We start from the raw sequence: 15,564 nt of genomic DNA, 5'->3' as shown, positions 1-15,564 counted from the left end.
ATATATAGAAATAAAACTGCCTACCTCACTGGATTAGACACATTCAATAAAATTTATAAAGATCACCCAACAGTTGTCGGCACTTAGTAAGTATTCAATAAAAGTCGTTATCACACAGCCCTCCTACACCACCCAAGCCTGACTTGTGTCAATATTGCATGAGTCAATGACTAATGTGGAATGGCTGTTGCAAGATGCAAGACTTAAATTCCAACCCAGGTGAATTTCCTTCCAGACTGCAGTCAGCTGATAAATGGAATATTTATAAATGGAATGGAATATTTATATATGGAATATTTCCTGCCATATCAGTAAACAGAGGATGTCACAGTCATCAACGACTGTAACCCTCCAACAGGAGCCGGTGAGCCCTGAGGAAACTCAGGGCTGAAAAGAATACCATCTAGCAGCCAACAGACCGCAGCCACTCCCTATGCTGAGACCTGAGGAAACTCAAGATATGAAAACACAGGATACCGGCCCCAGATAGCTGAGGTGCATATCAAAGGAATGATTTCAGTGAGCCCAGACTCTTGCATCTTCCCATACATAGAAAAGCGCTAAATTACTTAACTTGAGATATCTGATTTTCTCTAATTAACAATAATCCTTTGACATTCCCGACTACCTGCCCTTTGTTGCAGAACTCCTATATATCCTGGCTCCTCCACTCGCCTCCTTGGAGCAGTTTCTCAGAGCTATCTGAAACTCTGTCTCCTGGGCTGCAGTCCTCATTTTGCCCCAAATAAAACTTAACTCGCAACTCTCATGTTGTGCATTTTTTTTTAAGTCAACACAGCCCTTGCAGAAGATGGGAGTGTAGTCCTCAATCATGGAGGCATTTCCTCAAGATCTGCAGATGGTACCACCTCCATAAAAGAACAATCCCATTACCTATTAAAATCCCCATTTCAAAGAGACTCCTACACACATATGGATTTCCCCCAAAGATTTCCTACCCTCATCTCCCACAAACCAGCTTGATGTGTAGTCGGAGCTGGAGACTCCCACTCTTCTTGCCTTCCCTCTACCCTTTTCTGTTCACAGATCCCCTCCCTCATGTCCCCTGTGTTCTCCCAAAAGAAATGGTGCTGGAGGCCAAATATCAACCCCGCCCAGACAGGGAGGGGCCATGTGATGTTCATGAGCTCACAGACCAGAATTCTATTTTCCCCAAACGCTTTGCTCTTTGGGGTGTGGTCTCCCTCAGCCTCCCACTGCCAACCTCAAACCCTGGATCTGGCTGCCCACCTCTGGACAGGAGGTGAAGAGAGATCAAATACGCCCTGCAGGCCTGTCCCTTTGAACTAAAACCCTGAGAGGCTCTGCTCCAGGCCTCCTACATCCCCTCCCCCAGCCCCACAGGCAGGTGCAGAGCACTGGGAAGGGTTCCCACAGTGCATTAGCTCTGAACAGGTCAGGAAGAAGAGGAGTGTCATGCTATCCAGCCTCTGTTGTCAATAATTCATGAGGTTCAGACTGAGGGGCACCAGTCAGAGAGTCAGTTTTCCCCAGACATGGGGAAAATTAGACTCAAGCTCTCTTATCTCATCAGGATGAGCTGAGTACCACAGCTGTAACATCTAGTTTGAGGAATAAACTATAGATCCAGTGCATGCTTGTTATATCATTCGCTGCTCATACACCCCCTTTTGAATGCTGAAATCCTTTTCGGCTGCTCAGTTGACCTACGTGTATACTAAACAAATCTTTAGCAAGTATGAATTTTATTAAGCAGCGATCCCCAGAACTGAATTTCACAAACCAGGATTCTCTCTCCTCTATTTGTAGGGACTGACATCGGGTTGTGAGACTGGTGATTTCACCAACTAACAACACTTTTCTCAACCTACCCATCTGCTTTCATCATCTTCTCTTAACAAAAAGACTAACACCAAAAAAATTAAAAAGGCGCAAAAGCATATCCCAAAATAAAGGACTACCTGTTAAGTTATATAAGCTTAGATTTATGAAACGCTATATTGTCTTTTTCTCTTTTTGCCTTGAACTAGTGAAAACTTTGCCATGGATCTGCACAACTTCTCAGGCTGGCATTTGGAGGCCACTGGGTTAAACCAATTCCGATGCTGACACTGGGTCTGTCGGGGCCTTTCTACAGTGTATCGTAAGCCATACAGATTTATTAGTTCTCCCAGAAACCCAGGAGGGAGATCATTCCAGCCCACTTGGCAGAAGCGGAGACTGAAGTCTCGGACACAGAATTTATAGCTGGAGAGGACCTTATCCATTATCTACTCCAGCACCCTCAGTTTACAAACGAAGAGCCTGGCCTGTGGCAGACATAATAATTATTTTATGGTGGCAATAATTACTTATGTGTTTAGTAGTTTACAGTTTATAAAGTGCTTTTACATTCAACAAATATTTATTGAACTAGAATGGAGGCTAAGACCTGAGGACATAGTGATTATGGAGAACTTGAGTGGTCCTGAGTTCTCCGAATTTCCACCACTTGTTGGGGGACTCTCTAGCCTCCTTGCTACCACTGGGGCCTGAAAATGGAGAAGTCCTCTTGCAGTGGAGGGTATAAGAGATCCTGTCCTATCAGGATCTTTAATTCTGCACGCTGGTTACCACTGGTGATCAGAATCTGCCCTCCAGGCCTGTGGGGATGGAGGAGAACTTGAGCCAGAGTGAAGGGCAGGGCAGGCCTACCCAGCTGCTCCCCACTTCGTGTCTCTCCCAGGCTCCTGCAGCCTCACCTGAGACCCTCACGTGGTGGGCTCCATGGGGGCTACGGGTCTCACCCCCATGGGCAATCTCAAAATATTTGCCCTCCTGTGGGCTGTCACAAATGTGGACCCAGACTTTCTTGGAAAACAAAGTCCATCTTGAGGTTCTGGGAAGGAAAAGCAACCAACTCAAAGTTCCCTCTCCCCCAAGAAAAGACGTGGGCAAGCAGATGTGGAAGGAGGGGCGGGAGGACAGGGAAGTCTAACGGACTCCCGGAGGCGGGAGCAGCCCTACAGGGAACCGGAACCGACGGAACCGTCTCACACCGGCCGGCCGGGCCGAGCAGGGGACTGAGGGGCGCCGCGGCCACAGCCGGCTCCCTGCGCCAAGGGCCCGCGCGAAGCAGGACGAGCTGTCCCGCTCTAGGACTGCTGGGGAGCTGGGAGCGGGGAGGGGATCTGGCTTCCAAGCGGGCAGCGGGGCGGGAAGGTGGCTCGCCCCTCGCCCTGCCCCTCACCCCGCCCCCCGCCCCGCCCCCCTGTCACTTCCCTTAGGCGGCGCAGAACCCTGAACCGGCCGCCTCCATGCAAAAGGCAGGGCTACTGTTGCGTCCCTGTGCGCGGATGTGGAAGTCCGTGCGGATGGCCAGCTCCGCGGTGGCGCGCCGGAACCCGCTTGAGAATAAGGTGGCCCTAGTAACGGCCTCCACTGACGGGTGAGTGCCCGAGCCCGAGTCTCGGAGGCCCCCGCTGTCTGCAAACAGGTACTAACCCCTTGTCCTTGGCCTCCCGTGCCCCATCTTCAGGCGTCACGTGTGGCCAGAGTCGGGCCGGGAAGAAAGGAACTACGTGGTTGGCCTGCAGTCCCCTCGGAATCGCCTCCCCCCCTAACCTTGCAATTGCCGGCCCTCTTGTCACTGCTGCCTCTGGCTCGACTGTGCCACCTGGGTGCTGCCCGCCCCCGTCAATCCCATCTCCCAGGGTTCTGGGCTGCCCGGGTCAACTAGCCCCACCTAGAGTCTGGGAAGACCAGACGCCGGAAATCCAAGACAGTCCAGATTCCAAAAATCCTATCCACTGCCGGCACCGACGGTGGAAATGTTCCAGACACCCCATTTTGGCACCCCACTAGTCTCATAGAACTGCGCCCCTGACCTAGAGGGGACACAAAAGCCCTGTGTCCACATTCTTGTTTAGTTCAGTACATTTTGGCCTCTCTTGCCCAGCCCGTGTCTCACCAACCACTGTTGTCTACCCTGTTTCTCACTCCCACAGAACCCTGCTAGATGCCAGCTCTTCACAAATCTAAAATGCAAGTGAATGGGAAATGCTAATGGCTAAATGCAAAATGTGTAACCCTTTCTCCCAGGGGAGTATGTAAAAAATTTACGTTTGTAACCGGAGACCCCCAGTTTCACATGTACCTGAGACCCTCCAGTCACGGAAATAGCTGCTGCTTGTTATACCCCTAGCTCATCTCTCTCTCCTCAGTCCCTACAGGGTATGGGGACTGTGACCCGTGGTGGCACCTGTGGAAGGTGATATCACTTCCTGGGAACCTAGACTGAAGGCCAAAACCATAAGAAAAATAAGTAAACCAGTGCCAAAAATATGCTAAGCATGTCCATCTGTATGGTAATGGCCGTGTCATTAACCCTATATAACACATGGGGGTCCTACAGAGAGAAAGCTGGAATTCAAAGCCCAGGCAGTCTGATTCAGGAGCCCACGCTCTCACGCTCTTTTCCTGTACCAACTTAAAAGTCCTTATCTCTCTCTGCCCACAGGATCGGTTTCGCCATCGCCCGGCGTCTGGCCCAGGATGGGGCCCACGTGGTGGTCAGCAGCCGGAAGCAGCAGAATGTGGATCGGGCAGTGGCAATGCTGCGCGGGGAGGGGCTGAGTGTGACGGGCACCGTGTGCCATGTGGGGAAGGGCGAAGACCGAGAGCGGCTGGTAGCCACGGTGAGCAGCAAGGATATGGGCGCAGAGCCAGGAGGTAGCAGAAGGGAGCCAGCCTGAGCAGACTTTCCTGGACAACACAGGTGTAATCCAAGCCAGCACTGTTAACTAAAACACACCAGTGCGATCTGCATACCCACTCCAGTCCACCAGCACATTTTTATTGTGTGCCTTTCTGTCCTGCCTCCGAGAATCATCCCATCTCAGTCAGAGAATCAAAAAACCACGCTACTGTTTCAACCCTGCATTGTGCCTTGGGGCACCCCCCCAAAAAAAACAGCTGGTCCTGGCTTTCCAATCTAATTGGGCAGGTAAAAAGGGTAAATACAATTGCAAAATAGGTATTCCCACTCTGAGCTAATAAACAATCACTCCCTGTTTTTCAGCTTATAAAGTCGAGTTTCCGGGAACCTACAGGAGGCAGCCCATCAGGTTTCAACCACCTACTGTGTGCCATGCACTTTGTTTTGAGCCTTTTGCAGGTTCTCTCCAAACAACAACCCAAGCAAGGCCAGGATTAGTCTCCCTGTTTAAAGACTGGTTCAGAAAGCTGGATCAACATCACAAGGTCCCACAGTTAGTAAGAGAAGAGCTGTGAGCCAACCCAGAATTGCCAAGCTACCTACAGACTACCAGGCATTTCCCCATCAGGTCAGGCGTTAGGTGCCCACTTGGACTTTAGCCTCAAAGACAGTGTCTAAGCCAGTGTCAGAGCTGGTGCTTGGCACCAGTCTTCCAGCTGCGCAAGAAAATATGAACATTTTGCAAAGGAGGCTGCTCTTCCCTAGGCTCAGGGCACACCCTTTACTTCTTGGAGTAAAAGGGAGAATCTGCCCGAGAATGGAAAGCAAAGGATATTGTGCTAACAGAATGAAAGATGGTGAAATAATTTGGGTAATCTTAGACAAGGAAGACATGAAATGATGGTAGGTGGTGGTGTAGTACACAGCATAAGGTTATTCCATTTGTCAGGAGTCATTTGGCAAATGCTCGGATGTGCACTGGAGAGAGCCAACAGGGGTTCCAAGAAAGCCACCTTGCCTGGCATAGGCAGCTGGACAGAGCCTGAGATTGAGACCTTGATCCTCAGGGTGAGGGAGCCACCTGGGATCCTGGGCCAACTAGTGACTAGCTGTATGACATGTATGTGGCCACTTAGTGTCAAAATCCTGCTGGGAAAATGACCTCTGGACCCTCACCAGGTCCACTTTACCCATCCTGCAGCTCTGGCCCAGAAGCAGGGTTTGAACTAGACCTTGAAGAGTGCGTGGGGCTGGGCAGATGGCATAGGGCCAGGATTCCAGATGACCCTGCAAAATGAGCAGACAGCCAAGCAGGGACGGAAGGGGAGAGGGGAGCATTGTGAACCCACAGCAGAGAGAGACCACAGGCTTGAGAGGGCTGGTAGGAAATGGGCCGGGTGGGAAGGATGGGGGACAGGGGCCTCTGTGGCCTCCCAAAGGAGTTTAGACATTCTTGGAGGAAATAAGAAGCCATGTGAGGTTTTGAGCAAGGTGAAAATGGTTATTAAAGGACAATAATCTGGCACTGGGAGGAAGGATATATTGGAGAAAGAAGACTCTGAGCCAAGGACATCAGGGAGGAAGCTGGTGCTGTCACTTAGGTAAGAGCAGTGGCAGTAGGACCAGAACAGATGCGCCCAAGAGACATTTAGTGGGAACCAACCAAGATTTTTTTTTTTTTTCCTGGCCGGTGTCAAGAAATAGGAAATAGGAGGGATGAATCAAAATTGACTCTCAAAAAAAAAAAAAAAAATTGACTCTCAAGTAGTTTGAATGGCCAGTGTCGAGTGGAGAATGATAGGATACTTGTTAGCAGTTTGAGATGCGTCCTGCCTATTGCCAGCCACTACCTGTGATGAGGGAAGCTGCTGCCCTGAGGATGGTTACTCCCCAGTGGCCTCCTAATCTGCACCTCAAAGCTTCTCAAAGGTGTCATGAGCCGAAACCAGATTAGCTGCTTTTCCACTTGATTCTACTTTTTTAAAGAAAATAGAACTGGGCTTCTCTGGTGGAGCAGTGGTTGGGAATTCGCCTGCCAGTGCAGGGGACACGGGTTCAATCCCTGGTCCGGGAAGATCCCACATGCCGCGTGCAACTAAGCTGGTGCTCCACAACTACTGAGCCTGTGCTCTAGAGCCCGCATGCCACAATTACTGAGCCCGCAGGCCACAATTACTGAGCCCGCAGGCCCAGAGGCTGTGCTCTGCAGCAAGAGAAGCCACCATAATGAGACGCCCGTGCACCACAAGGAAGACGCAACAAAGCCAAAAATAAATAAATAAAAGAAATACATTTATTAAAAAAATAAAAAATGGACCTGTCAGAACACAGAGCAGCAATCACACAATTTAGAGCAAGCCTTAGAAGACACCTGGGTGGTCATAGTAGCTCTGCCATTAATTTTCCAGTGTTCTCTGTCTGTTCAGGCAAAAGCCAGCCTTCCCTCCTCTCTATGCTGATAGGCCTAGAAAAAGAAGGGGACAGGATACACAGCAGAAGTGGGAAAGCGCTCCAGGCGGTTCTGCTGCAATCCACTATCTCCCCACCCCCAAACACACCCGCACACGGCCCAGCACACATCACTTTCTAACGCATACCGTGTTTTCCTCATCATGAAACTTACACAGAGCCAAGGCAGGTGACTGGGATTTTGTGCTGGGACATCAAAATTTAGAGAGTGCCAAGAGACTATTGATACAGGTTTGCAAAGATTATGTGATTTTAAAATTTGTTCAATTTACATGTTGACAGCCCAGGCATCCCCTCAGCAGTGTGGAAGCAACTGAGCTTCGCACCTAGTTAGCAAGAATAATTAGTTAAAACAGGAGCTAGCAGATTGTTAATAACACACCTCTGTGTGCCAAATCCGGAAGCACAAAGTTGGTGGAGGGCCCATTTAGTGCCGCTTGCCCAAGGCATCAAAATTCCCAATTCTGGGCCAATGCGAAGTCTGGTTGCAGCGTGGCATAATGTTGGCAGATTGTTTGACTACTCGTTACTCCAGCACGTGTCTTCACCACATACTTACAATTTATTAAGGAGGTGAGATGTTGCCTCTCTTAGTTTTCCCAGTTTAAATCTCAGTTTCTGCCTTGAATCTTCCATGCCTCCAGGCCAAAAAAATAAAAGCAAGGGGTGGGGGGAAGGGAGGAATGGCTTCATAACCGAGTGTGAAACTGCTTTGAGCCCAGGCCGGCATCCTCTCCATCCTGGCTCTCCTGGGTAGCCAGTTTCATAGTGACCCCGACGCACTTTTGAAGGACTCTTATGAATTAGCTCTGGGTTAGAGTGTAAGTTCTGCCACCACTAACTAGCCTTGTGCCCTGAGCAAATCACTTCACCTTTCCCAGAGACTGAATGAGCAGGCCTCCTCTTCTTAGCTGGCCCTGATATGTCATTACTGAGCTATATGACCTTGAGAAATTAACTTCCCTGGACCTCAGTTTCATCACCTTCACCATGAGGACATTGGGCTAGGTGATCTCAGAGGCCCGAGTGGCAACTTTCTATAGGTCTAATTTTTTTTTTTTTTTTGGCTGCATTCATTCTTCGTGACTGCACGGGCTTTCTCTAGTTGTGGCGAGCGGGGGCTACTCTTCGTTGTGGTGCATGGGCTTCTCATTGCGGTGGCTTCTCCTGTTGCAGAGCACGGGCTCTAGGCACGTGGGCTTCAGTAGTTGTGGCACACGGGCTCAGTAGTTGTGGCTCGCGGGCTCTAGAGCGCAGGCTCAGTAGTTGTGGCGCACGGGCTTAGTTGCTCCGCGGCATGTGGGATCCTCCCAGACCAGGGCTCAAACCCATGTTCCCTGCATTGGCAGGCGGATTCTTAACTACTGCACCACCAGGAAAGTCCCTATAGGTCTATTTAAACTTGTTTCTCCGTTCAGGTACGTGTAGACAGGCTGAGTTTGAGATAATGGTAACTCATTCAAGGAGAACTGGACAGTAAGCACTGGGAGAAATGGGGCTGGGAAAAAAGAGGAAGGGTCTAGAAATGGACTTTGAGGTGAGAGCTGAGGCCATGAGAATAAAGGAGCTCCCAAAGGGAAAGTCTAAAGAAAAAAGGGTCAGTGACAGCCTCAGAAGTGGGGGCAGGAAGAAAAGACTGCCAAAGAAATGAGACGACCTTAAATGTTTTAGCAGCAGAGCTTGGGGTGTTTTGGAGAGAAAATGCTTTAAGGAAAAGAGGTCATTTTGACAACTGTTCCTAAGAAGGAATTCTTTATCGACACTGATAAATGCACTTCCCTTATTGTCCTGCAGCCCTAACTCAGACCTTACTCCTCTCTAGGCTGTGAACCTTCACGGGGGCGTGGACATCCTGGTCTCCAATGCTGCCGTCATGCCTTTCTTTGGAAACTTAATGGATGTCACCGAGGAGGTATGGGACAAGGTGAGACGTCATGCCTTTCTTTGGAAACTTAATGGATGTCACCGAGGAGGTATGGGACAAGGTGAGACGGGATGAGAGCAGCAGGGGGTGGGCCTCAGAAGACACACACTCCGTCTGCTTTTAGAATGTATTTGTCAAGTGCAGTGTAAATGTGAGGGATCCTTGCAATTTGCCACACGCCTGCAGTGCACCTGGTAAAGGGCGAATGGCGGGGTGGGGGGCTTCCTCTGTCCCTGCCCTTCTCTTTCATTTCTGCTTCTCCCCAGTTTTGTCTTCATTTGCTCCTTGCTAACCCGTCTTCTGCCTCCCTCCCCCATCTCCCCCACCCCCGACCCCGTGGGCTTATCCAGGCTCTTCTTCCTGGTTTATTTCCAGCAGACAGGGCAGCTAATATGCCAATAACTAGTACGCTCAGACTTACCCGCCACCCCTCCCCTTTTCAGCTGCCAAAAAAGAATGATTTTTCATTAGTTGGAAAACTTTAATAGCTGCTAGTTAAGTGAAATATCAATGCTCGTGAAATTAACTAAGTTGCTGCTTTATAACATACAGCCTTTTAAAAAGACCAGCGCTTTTTCCTTTTTAACTCCAATGTCTAGAACATCTGAGATCCAGATGTCTAAATTCAAGAACGAGAATATTAGTTTTCATGTGAATGTGTACAATTACATTATATTTATAATATATTTCACACACCTACATTCTTTAATTATAAAGCCTTAATTAAAATATTTGTCTTTCTTTACTGAGGTTAATATTCCCACCTGATTTGAAAATGCTAAATTTTTCATGATCTCCCATGGTTTTGCTTTTTACCCTGACGTCATCCATAATTTCTCAACACTGAAGTTTAAGGATACTAAACTATTCTCGTTTATCAGTGTTTCACAGACATAGAGACCAAAGTGCCAAAATGCTCTTCAGTGAATCAGTTCCTGATTGATATTCTTCAAAGTAGAGAAACATCTTTCATGAGCAGTCTGAACAGAGACCACATGAAAATCAGTTATAAAACTAGTAATTTTTCTTTTTAGTTGGCTTTTTTTTGAATTTTATTTTATTTTTTATACAGCAGGTTCTTATTAGTCATACATTTTATACACATCAGTGTATACATGTCAATCCCAATCTCCCAATTCATCACACCACCACCACCACCCCCCGCCACTTTCCTCCCTTGATGTCCATACGTTTGTTCTCTACATCTGTGTCTCTATTTCTGCCCTGCAAACCGGTTTAGTTGGCTTTTTTTTTAATATCACAGTATATCAAATCTAAATGCAATGGTTGATCCTTGATTGAACCCTGGACTTTAAAAAAAATAAGGACATTTGGGGGACAATTGGGGAAGTTTTATTATAGACAGTATATTAGGTAAAATCATGATTATCAATGTTAAATTTCTAGGGTGTGATAATGGATGGTGGTGTGGAAGAACATCCTTAGTCTTTGGAAATAATGCTAAAGTCTTTAGGGCTAGAGCATTAGCATGTCTGCAACTTACCTTCCAAGGGGAAGGAAAAAACTGCATAGGTACATAGCTAGGGCAAATGGTACAAAATGTGAACCGTTGGTAAATGTAGGTAAAGGATATCTGGATATTCATTGTCCTTCTATTTCAACTTTTCTGTAAGAGTGAACATTTTCTAAATAAGAAGTTGCATGGGGGGTATGGGAGGGGACTATCCCAGCAGTGCCTGGAACAATGTAAACAAGGGTCACGCATTTGTTTTCAATTGCACATGTGGGGTTTTGATTGTAGACTATGTTCCAGCTCCCCCAGAAGTGCCTCCTCACGATCCCACTTGCCAATACATGTCCAGCCAGACAATCCATCCTGGAGGGCCAAGAGCATCTCACTCCCTAAGCTCAGAAGCCAGAAAAGTGCTGGAACGGCCCCAAGTGCCTGAGGTCCGGCCACATTTCCCCTGAGAAACACGGCGCACTCCGGGGCAGGTCCAGGAAGCCGTCCAATTCCAGGCTCTCCCTAGTTGGAAGACACACCGAAAATCCAGCTCACGTCCAAGGCAGCCCTGAGAGTTCAGCCCCATTCTGGGTCAAACCATACTTAGGAAACAAGCTGAACCGGGCTCCATTCTTCCGCACCCGAACCTAATGTGTCATCCTCTAACTGAATAAACCGGGGAAAGCCACCTCTCCCTGGGCCTCGGTTTCTTCACTTGTAAGGCCAAGTAGATCACCCCTAGGATCTCTGCCAGCCCTAACAAACAGATCCTGGGAACCGCACTCTCACTCCCCATTGCCCTGCCTTGTGCCGCCCTCTTCCCTCATGCCGCTCCCCGTCTTCTCTCTATTGCAGATTCTGGACATTAATGTGAAGGCCACAGCCCTGATCACAAAGGCAGTGGTGCCAGAGATGGAGAAACGAGGGTACAGAGAGCAAGAGGGAGCCTGTGTTCGATGGGCCCCATGAAGGCTGAGGGGAGGGTGTCCATGGGAAGAGGGTCATTCTGTTCTTTTTCCAGAGGCGGCTCAGTGGTGATCGTGGCCTCCGTAGGAGCCTACAGACCATTTCCTGTAAGCACCTCCTTTTCTGCTACTTTTATCCCTTCCTCCATCCTGTACCTTCTACCCTTCCAGTCACCCTAAGACATTTGTGTCCCCTTTTGGAATCACATCACCAAGTACCTTCCAACAAAATAGAGGCCTTGCCTCCACAAACACTAACCAAGGGGAGGTTTAATCACAAGACAGTTTTCTAACTGGGACCCTCCATTACAAGAGATACCCTATTATCTGTTTATAACCCTTTATATCTTATGTTAAGAACCAAGAATGAACTGGAATTGAAGAGAATACCCCATTCTCTCCTTTCCCCAGGGCCTGGGCCCTTACAATGTTAGTAAAACAGCCTTGCTGGGCCTCACCAAGAACCTGGCCGTAGAGCTGGCCCAAAGCAACATTAGGGTGAACTGCCTGGCACCTGGACTCATCAAGACTAGCTTCAGCCGTATGGTGAGGAAGGGGAGTCCTGCATCCCACTGGGACCCTAAAAGGCATCTTCTCAGGTAGAAAAGCCCAGCTCCTTGGTCCTGAGCTCCCAACCACTTCTACCCCCCATCTCTGCACTTTTCCATATCCCCACTCCATACCAGCCATGTGTCCAGACCAGACCCCCACAGGATCCTTTCCTGAGGTGCACAGTGAGACTGAGGAATTCAGATACCACTCAGGCCATTTCATATCTCCTTAAGTAGGTGAGACCTGGGGCGACCCAGGAAAATGCCTCACTAGAACTTGAAGAGAATGGAGCAGAAGAGGGAAGAGGGTAGAGACTGGGAGCTGGGAAGGTCTAGGAAGTGAAGGGGGTGCCTCTCCATCGCCCTTTCAATTGATGTGAGGGCAGGCAGTTTCTCCCCTCGCCGTCCCTCACAGGAAGAGGTTTCCCTTTTTCCTGCAGTTGTGGGATGACCAGGAAACACTGGAGAGCCTAAAAGCAACCATGCAGATCAAAAGGTAAGGCTGGGGGCTTCCCTGGTGGCACAGTGGTTGAGAATCCGCCTGCCAATGCAGGGGACTCGGGTTCGAGCCCTGGTCCAGGAAGATCCCACATGCTGCGGAGCAACTAAGCCAGTGCGCCATGACTACTGAGCCTGCACTCTAGAGCCCGCAAGCCACAACTACTGAGCCTGCATGCCACAACTACTGAAACCCACGCGCCTAGAGCCTGTGCTCCACAACAAGAGAAGCCACTGCAATGAGAAGCCTGCGCACTCCAACAAAGAGTAGCCCCCGCTCGCTGCAAGGAGAGAAAGCCCGTGCACAGCAACAAAGACCCAACACAGCCAAAAATAAATAAATTTAATTAATTAATTTAAAAAAAAAAGGTAAGGCTGTCACAGGGGAGGGCAAGGAGGGATAAAGATGGTCCCTCACAGCCCACGGCTTGCCGACTCTCAGTCCTGCAGACAACACAGGCATGCTTTCCTCTGCTTCAAACACACAGATTTCACAAGCTCTTGAACACAGCATCACTACAGTGGCGTGTGCAAGGAGTCTGCTTCCACTGCAAAAAACGAAACACAGAGGCATCCAGGTTTAGCAGAGCAGAGCCCTGGGGGAGGCCCTGACCCCTCTCTCCACCTGGGTGTTTGCCTCCACCTCTGGGCATCCCTAAGGATGAGGGACCAAAACCAAAACCAAAACATGCTTTTGTTAGTTCCCCTTGAATAAAAAGTCATGTGTCCAAAGCTCAGGTTAACGATCCTACAATCCAAATAAAAGGAATGAAGAGCTTTACCAAGTCCCCAAACTCCCCTTGCCTAAGAAAGCTAGCCTCTTCCCCAAAGGGTTGGCCGAACTGTTCAGGTACCTTCATCTGGCTCTCTTTCCTCTAAGTTCCCTGCCTCTCTCCAGCTTCTGGCTTCTGGGAACTCTCTTGTCTTTAGCTCCTCCGCCTTGTCTCCTCAAGGACACACATCAGCAATGCCTGCTTGAGGGGGGAGACACCCTCAAGTGCTCCCAAAGCCATTCTGAGGTCAGGCATGAGCTGCTGGCCTAGTTCACAACTCATTAATAAGTCAGGGTATTGTCACCCTTGAGCCGCAGTGAATGATCCGGCCCCATGCTTCTCAGTGTTGGATGCACGTTAGCTGGGGTGCTTGTGAAACCACAGATGCTCAGACCCCACTCCCAGAGATTCTTTTTCAATTGGTCCGAGGTAGAACCTAGGCATCTTTGGCGGGGGTGGGGGTGGGGAGAGTTAAGCGTCTCGGACGACTACAGTGTGCAGCTAGGATGGAGAACCACTAATCCAGGCCTTCTAGGTTTGAGGTACCCACTCTACCCACCTCTAGAGCATTCTATAGCAGTTAGGTTGAAGTGTTCCCTAACAATGCGATCACTGATACAAACACTGAGAATTAGCACAGTCTCACAAAATGACTTTAAGGGACAAAAATAGATTCCTGAAAAAGGTGTCTGTGAATGGAAGCTGTACAAATGGAATCGTTTTAAACAAATCATTTACCATCTCACAGACTCCCTGACATTCGAATAGTATGCACACATGTGAAACAAATTCTCTGAAGAGTGAAATAGCTGCTCACCAGGTTATCTATATAGCTTTGGATTTTGGTGTCCTGAGTTCTCTAAAAAACAAAGTATCTCTATATTATATGAATATAACGTGCAGTGGTTTTTGCAGAGTACAGTATTAATGCTTATACTGAACTATAACAGCTTATATTCATGGTAACCCTATTACTGCCCCTACCCTATGGGCAGTACACTGGTCCTGAAAAATCACCTGATACTTCTTGATTAAGCAAATTTCACTCCCAGGTTGATTTTTACTCCCTTCTTTTTTTCCCCTCCTCCCCAGGATAGGCAAGCCAGAGGACTGTGCGGGCATCGTATCTTTCCTTTGCTCCGAAGACGCCAGCTATATCACTGGGGAGACAGTGGTGGTGGCTGGAGGGATGCCATCCCGCCTCTGAGGACCTGGAGAACATCCACCAGCACAGAGATTGGGCTCCATCTCCTGGGTCCTGTTCCAGCATCCATCTACTGGCCTTTCCCACCTCTGCCTAGCGTACTGCTCACCTTACACCTTAACCACCCCCCCCCCCATATCAATTCTGCCCTGTGAAAAGCTCCAGCATTCTCTGGGGTCAAGGTGTGGTTATGAGGATTCTCACTGTTGCTGTGGCCTTGGATAAAGACTTCCCTCGAGAGCACAGGGCAGGCCTGCTGAGAGGGCTTAGTCTACGGCGGCAAAGACTAACTAATATTTTTTTTCTGGGCATCAGAGGAATTTGAGGGAGATGGGAGAGAAGGAACCTGGAGTGGAAGGAACAGGGTTGGAAATTAACAACTCGCAAATGAGGTCCAAATAAAATACAGGTCATCATGATGCTTTGAATCAATGTGTTCGTTTTTCAGTGTAGGGTGCATAGGTGTGGTAGCCGAGCACAGAGCATAAATGTGAGTGGACTGGATTCCCCTAAGATCCCCCCAGATACTAAGTCTGGATCCTCCTAACCTTCCTCCCTGCCTCCAGGACCTGAGCGTAATGCTGGGTGTGGAGGTGTTTGCAGAGCTGCCAGCTGGGAGGAAGTGGCACGGGAATTCCCAGGTGCTGCTCTCAGCCTCACACCCGCGGGGATGGTGCCAAGAACACCGCAGGGATCCCCGAGGCTGGGCAAGCGGAAAACGAAGGACGAAGTCCCCCACATTCAACCATGTCCTCTGCCGGCATCGCCCTCGGCCTAGAGTTTCTTCCTTCGAGGGTCAGCGATGACGCGCTGGACGGGTCCCGAGCGAGCAGTGAAAAGGGAGGAGCCTTGCAAAGATGACCCGGCGAGGGGTACCCAGGCCTACGAACAAAAGAAGTGGGGTCTGCTCACGGTGCCCGAGGAGTGAGTGACACGGAAATTGGGGACGCTGCCCCCCTTCCGGGAGATGGCCCGGGCTGTAGGCGACACGCACAGGGCGTAGCACGCTAGAGCCGGCGGGAGGGGTGGGCGCGAGC

The 15,564-nt window shown here is 49.3% G+C and overlaps 1 protein-coding gene across 2 annotated transcripts; it reads left to right on the top strand.

Annotated features, from left to right (window-relative positions):
- Positions 1-3,274: 3,274 nt before the first annotated feature.
- Positions 3,275-14,959, top strand: LOC309971860 (dehydrogenase/reductase SDR family member 4). Of its 2 annotated transcripts, none has more exons than XM_082855261.1 (8): positions 3,275-3,409; positions 4,481-4,658; positions 8,970-9,071; positions 11,392-11,462; positions 11,558-11,609; positions 11,913-12,047; positions 12,493-12,548; positions 14,416-14,959. In XM_082855261.1, the coding sequence occupies exons 1-8, from the start codon at positions 3,279-3,281 to the stop codon at positions 14,528-14,530; spliced, it is 840 nt and encodes a 279-aa protein (XP_082711387.1). In that variant the 5' UTR covers positions 3,275-3,278; the 3' UTR covers positions 14,531-14,959. The 2 variants fall into 2 exon arrangements, with proteins under 2 accessions (XP_082711387.1, XP_082711388.1); XM_082855262.1 differs by having other exon boundaries at positions 11,913-12,100; positions 14,416-14,540.
- The last annotated feature ends 605 nt before the right edge of the window (positions 14,960-15,564 follow it).

The sequence above is a fragment of the Leucopleurus acutus genome (genome assembly GCF_964270905.1).
Source record: "Leucopleurus acutus genome assembly, chromosome: 1".
Taxonomy (NCBI): Eukaryota; Metazoa; Chordata; class Mammalia; order Artiodactyla; family Delphinidae; genus Leucopleurus; species Leucopleurus acutus.
This window is presented reverse-complemented; position numbering and strand designations above follow the sequence as displayed.